Below are 6,456 nucleotides of genomic sequence, written 5' to 3'. Positions count from 1 at the left end.
TCTTTTTAATATTATTATGTTATTATTAGCCAACATAATTTATTTTAATTATAATGCTACATGACCAACATAATTTATTAATTTTTATCAATATTTAGCCAATAAAGATATTTTATACGAAATTTGAAGTTATAAATCTTAAATTATAAATTTTGATAATACAAAATTAAAGTATTAAGGCAAAGTATATTTTCATTAGGCATTAACAACAATAAATGCATACCATAGAGTCCAGTGTTGATACAAGTGAAAAACAATTGCTTCTCATCTTCATCTGTGAATTTTTGTTTTGTTGTGTCATATAGATGCCAAACCACTTCACATCTGCCTTGCAATGCAGCAAATTGAATAGGAGTGGCTCCTTTTGCACCCCTAGCCCATACCACTGATGGATTCTTATTCAGCATCAAATCAACAACTTGCATGTTCCCAGCTGCAGCAGCAAAGCAAAACGCAGTGTTTCCATTGTAATCTTGCAACTGTAGGTCTTCTTCGTTTAGAAATTCTGGCATCAGTAGTTGTTCCACAAAGTGAACATGCTTTGCACCCTCACCTGCACCTGCTGCTATGTGTAACACTGTAGGCAATCCACTTGCTATGGCTGCATTCTTCAACCTCCTATCCTTCTCTATGATTCTCTTCGCTTCTTCCCAGTTACCTTCTAGTGCATGCTTGTATAGGGGAACGCACAGCTTGAAGAAATCATTATTATTCTTTGGATTTCCTAAACCAAGCCAACATGAAAAAAATATAAATATATATCTCTTTAATTATATATACAAAACAAACAACAAAATATTTTAAAAAACATTTGATACAGATAAAAAGAGTTTAATTTGAATGCTCTGATAGTGTAAAACGTTAAATAGTTATTTTTATGAATGTGATGTTATATGATTAAATATATGTGTAAAATAATTTTACATTGACAGCGTATTAAAATTAAATTTCGAATAAAAATAATTAAAAAAAATATTCTCAATTTTTTACCGTCACAAAACTGACCACGTAAAGTAAATTCATTCTAATGAAATTATTAGTTTATAAAATAGTTTGAATTTGGCTTATTATAATAAATATATAGTTAATAGGTTAAGAAAAAATTTTTCTATCCCAATAGATCGATCTGTTAATTTTGTAAGTTGTATCCACTTGAATTATGTATTAAGAATGAAGGATAAATGTGACGATAGTTTGATGAATGGCTAGGAAAGAATGAAAAGCCTATTTTTAATCAATATACTACATAATACATTAAAATACAAAATATATTAAAATATAAAAAATATATTAAAAATATATGAAATAATATATTTTATATACATATATATAAGTAACTGACTTTAATAAGTATAAATATTATATATAATGTTTTTTATTCTCATTATAAGTTTGAGAAGCAGAGGGAATATTCTAAACCTGTTTCATCTAGAAAAACAAGGCTGGGACAACTATATGGATCAGACTTGGCCTTCACGTGATTTGTTTGCGGAGTCGATAGGTTCACATTGTTAATTCTCTCCCTGTAAAGACAAAAGAAAATTACAAATTATTTACTATATATTCTCTGTGTGTGTCTTTTTTCCTATTAATTCAACTTAAATAGTTAATTTAATGGGTGGAGATTATTTTATATCTTATAACCATAATGTTGAGATGTTTAATACCTTTGAATAAGCTTTGATAATATTCCAACTAACACTACCATTTACAATAACATAGAATTGGGCCATTATGGAGCTGAGCACACATAACATTGAATCATTGATAGTCAGTTTGATTATGCAAGAAATAGAAAATGGGATAAAGAGAAAGAGAACATGGGATGAAAAAATAGTTTGATTTTTCATCAGTTTGGTTATGCAAGAAAATGGGATGAAAAAAAAAATGAAAAACCACAGAAAATTTTCTTCTCTAATGTGCCTGGAAAATAAACAAGAAGCCGCTTGAAAAATAATGTTGCTAAAGTTACCATTATATATCCACCTTGTAAAAATTAAAACAATATATTGCATATATTTTAATAATTAAGAATATATATGTCATTTTCTTGCTACAATTCTCATTTTCTCATTTCCTTTCCTCTCATAGCATATAGAAAAAGGAGAAAGAATTGCAATGTTAACCTGTTTTCAAGCTCATCCCATATTTGTTTGGCTGTTTCGAAGTGCAAGATATCTTTGTAAACATCTGAGTTTATTAGAGCACATAATAAGATGTGTCTTGCTTTTGAGGCTTGTTGTACACTCTTCATGTCTTCATCATCAAATTCATCTTCCGATTTTTCCTCTTCAATTCCATTTACAACCTTTTTTGGAACATTTGGTCCATTCTTAATGATAAGCCAAAGTTTGAAGTCCAAAGACTTTGTAAATGTCTCCATATGTTCCTTCCATTCAGTGTAATTTCTACCATCAAAAAGTGGTGGCTCCAAGATACATTGTCCTCTAGCTATAGTCATCAAATTTTCAGCCATGAACCTAAAGTTCCTTTTTTTTCCCCTTCAAGTTGCAAAGCTGCTAAGTATTAACCTAGACAAACATAACGATTATAGATAATATTTTGAGAAGCATAAAACGAATAAGCAACGAAATAAATTCTAAATAATATTTAGGATAATTTACATGAGCAAAATAAATGGCTTCTAATATTATACTAATATCCTAAATCTAAAAAACTTGCATGCATGTCTAATCAATCGAATTCATCTAATTCGATTTATTATGAAATATAAACTATATAAATACCATTAAAACCTTATGTGTTTATTAAAGTGAGACTCACAATGATACAAAAATATAAAGCTATATAAATTAAATATTTACGAATGTTTATATATAATATGGTCGCTCAAAAGATTTAAAAATAAAAATTTTAGATTAGCTTCCAATTTTCTTATACCAAATTGAAACTTTTCTGAAGTTAGCTTAAAAGCAATATTCAACATCATTTTGAAACAATCAATTTAGTGTCAAATAATACCAAACGAACTCTGCTAGGAAGATAATGAGAAATTTTGATAATGTATACGATGGATTTTGAATTTGGCCGAATATAAAAAAAAGAAACCCAAACAATTATTTCAAAAAATTAATCATCCTAACCTTAATTTACCAAAGAAATTTACCTAAACACTCTCTTTCTCCCCCCTCCCAAACTATCTGCTACCTCACCCTCATCAATCATCCCACTTTTTCGGCGTTAGAAGCTCCTTCACTGGCTACCAAACAACCATCCACGTAGTTATTAAAATAATCATCCGACTACCTAATGAAATGACCATCCAACATTTATTAATTGTATATACTTAAACTGAATCAAACAAAATAATCATCCAATTAAGAATTAAAATAACCATCTACATATCTAGTGAATTGAGCATCCAGCATCTAAATTCGTCTTTTAATATATACACGTTGGGCTGTATTTGTTTACAGAGACAGGATACTGAGACACAAAATCGTATTTGGCAGAGGAGATATGGACAGAGACAATGTATCCAGAGACACTGAATTAGTGTATTTTGTGTCCATGCTGACGGAAGGACACGGAGACACTAACAAGGGACACAATTTATTTTTTATTTTTTCTTTCATTATTCTTGTTAATTTTTTATAATTATATTTTTTATTGTTATATTTTACATCTCAAAATTTTTGAATGAAAAAAATGAGAATAAATTGAATTTTCATAATTTGTTCTAGTTTATTACCAAACAAAATACAAGAACACAAAATTTTGTGTCTCTGTCCATCAGTGTCTTGTCCGTTCTTTGTACGCGTAAAATAGAAGAATACGTAACTTCTCCATAGCTAAATTCTTTTTTTTTAATTTAAAATTAAAAATGATTAAGAATTAATTAAATTGATTATTAATTAATTATAATTTTAATTTTATCTTTATTATATACATTATACATTAAATTTATAACAAAAAAAACAAAAAATCAGAAATTAAGCAACAACCTAAAACATTGTGAAATAAAAACAATTACCCAAAACTAAAAGGATGTACTTGCAATAAGCAGAATAAGAAATGATGAGTGATTCTAATTCACAGAGTATAGTAGGTTGCGTTTGTTTTGAGGTATTGAGACAGAGATTGGGAGACCAAAACTCAGTATCATATTTGTTGATTTAAAGATTGGTACTAAATTTTCTGTCTCTGTCTCCAAAATTTCAATATTTTAGTACCTCCAAAAAATAGAGACACAGGGGACTAAAATTTTTAGAGATGGAGACTGAAATTTTAATAACATTTTATACCTAAAATACCATCATTTCAATTAATTAATTCTAATTTTACCCTTTGTGCAAATTAAATTAGAGTTTTATTCTTGTTTCAATTTCTGTTTTCCACTTTGCACCAAATAGAATACTGAGATTTATTTCAATCTCTGTCTCTTAGTCTCTGTCTTTCAATCTCAGTCTTTCTGTTTCTGTCTCTCCACCAAACGCTACTGTACAGTACCCAATACCCATAAGTTGATAATGGATTTAGTATATCAGACTATCAGTATTATAAAATCCCCAGTATAGAAAAGGTCATAAAAGAGTAGATTGATTCGCAACTATGAAATATGGATACTTTATTGAATGGTCATGTCTGTAGGTCAGATATATTTTAAATCCAATACTTATTTGACATTTGTTTGACATACGTATTTTTTATGTCTATATTGTCTTAATAAAAAATACAAAATATTTTTCTAGACACACTTAGATACACTTAAATACTATCATGTATCAGAAATTTTTAGAGATGGAGACTGAAATTTTAATAACATTTTATACCTAAAATACCATCATTTCAATTAATTAATTCTAATTTTACCCTTTGTGCAAATTAAATTAGAGTTTTATTCTTGTTTCAATTTCTGTTTTCCACTTTGCACCAAATAGAATACTGAGATTTATTTCAATCTCTGTCTCTTAGTCTCTGTCTTTCAATCTCAGTCTTTCTGTTTCTGTCTCTCCACCAAACGCTACTGTACAGTACCCAATACCCATAAGTTGATAATGGATTTAGTATATCAGACTATCAGTATTATAAAATCCCCAGTATAGAAAAGGTCATAAAAGAGTAGATTGATTCGCAACTATGAAATATGGATACTTTATTGAATGGTCATGTCTGTAGGTCAGATATATTTTAAATCCAATACTTATTTGACATTTGTTTGACATACGTATTTTTTATGTCTATATTGTCTTAATAAAAAATACAAAATATTTTTCTAGACACACTTAGATACACTTAAATACTATCATTTGTCAATCGTGTCCAACTTTATTTTTAATTTATATTTTTAAAATAACATTAAAAATAATATATTATTATTTATTAATGTAAAAATTATTTTAAATATTTTATATAATTAAAAAATATTAAAAATAATTAAACTGTTTAATTTATATTTTAATATAAATAAAATAATAAAATATTATTTAATTTATCTAAAACATATTTTATATTTTATATATATATATATATATATGTATCTTATAAAAAATTAAAATTCATATTTTTACATATTTCGTGTCGTATGGTGTGTCCTGGTTTATAGGAGGCAAAGAAGAGTGTTTTTATTTATCTATTTTTTGGTCAAAGGAAAAGAAGAGTTTGAAAATCCAACCTGGTTTCACGTTTCTAGATCAGTCTCCAGGAGTCCAAGTGACCTTAGGCTAGTTCTTTTGGGCTTAATGCCCCTTTACATGTTCATTTCAGTTTTGCATTTTTCTTTTGATGTTTAATAAATGGCCCATTTCAACAAAAAGAAAGACCCACTATATGAATTTTTAAACGTGGTTGCAGAATAAAAAACGTGGTTGCAATATGGTGGAACCCACACTAGCCATTGGATTCAATGGTTATTAACTTTTGCAGTATTGTTTATCTCTTTCATTTAAAAATATTTGTACCAGCAGACAACTTGCCACAAAAATAGAAAAAGCCGAGTTATAAGATGCATACCTGAAGCTGAAAGTAAAGTTAGTCTGAACGGCAGGTTTCCTCCTATGAAGTTGTCAATCTGCACAGAAATAAAGTGGTATAACACCAATACAGTAATATTAAAGTGTCTAATTAAGTGGCCGGAAATAATGTATACATGTAAATGGTTGAGAAAACGTACCCAAAATGTGAACAGTAGTTAAATTCTTGAACGAGCTGAGGTATAGAGCAGGTGGACTCTTCAAAGCTGAAGAGGGAGAGGAAGAATAAGCGAAGAAGAAGAAGGAGAAGGAAAAAGTAGTTGGATTCTTTACTTGTGCAGCCGCGGGTTTGAGTTGAGAATGGAATAATAACTCACCACACTTGAATTTCTACCTCAATAAATAAATAATGATTGCTGCCTTGCTACGCTAACACATACAAGAGTCGTCCACCAAGTGAAGGTACATTATTGTTCTTATTAGCCGTCAACTCAAATTATTATAGAGTCAACCACTAAGTTCC

The 6,456-nt window shown here is 28.6% G+C and overlaps 1 protein-coding gene across 2 annotated transcripts in view; it reads right to left on the bottom strand.

The window, feature by feature from the left end:
- Positions 1–6,456, bottom strand: part of LOC107639221 — a 9,342-nt gene extending 2,886 nt beyond the window's left edge. Inside the window, exons 1-5 of one of the 2 annotated variants that reach the window (XM_016342695.2) lie at positions 6,134–6,456; positions 5,974–6,031; positions 2,127–2,531; positions 1,420–1,523; positions 224–724 (exon numbers count right to left, since the gene is read on the bottom strand). In XM_016342695.2, the coding sequence (XP_016198181.1) occupies positions 224–724; positions 1,420–1,523; positions 2,127–2,476 (955 nt within the window). In that variant the 5' untranslated portion in view covers positions 2,477–2,531; positions 5,974–6,031; positions 6,134–6,456. Of the gene's footprint in view, positions 1–223; positions 725–1,419; positions 1,524–2,126; positions 2,532–5,635; positions 5,734–5,973; positions 6,032–6,133 lie in introns of those variants that run through there. The other variant, XM_021121091.1, reaches the window with a different exon arrangement.

Source organism: Arachis ipaensis, chromosome B04 (genome assembly GCF_000816755.2).
Source record: "Arachis ipaensis cultivar K30076 chromosome B04, Araip1.1, whole genome shotgun sequence".
NCBI lineage: Eukaryota > Viridiplantae > Streptophyta > Magnoliopsida > Fabales > Fabaceae > Arachis > Arachis ipaensis.
The sequence above is the reverse complement of the archived record's forward strand: the minus strand, read 5'-3'. Positions and strand labels throughout refer to the sequence as shown.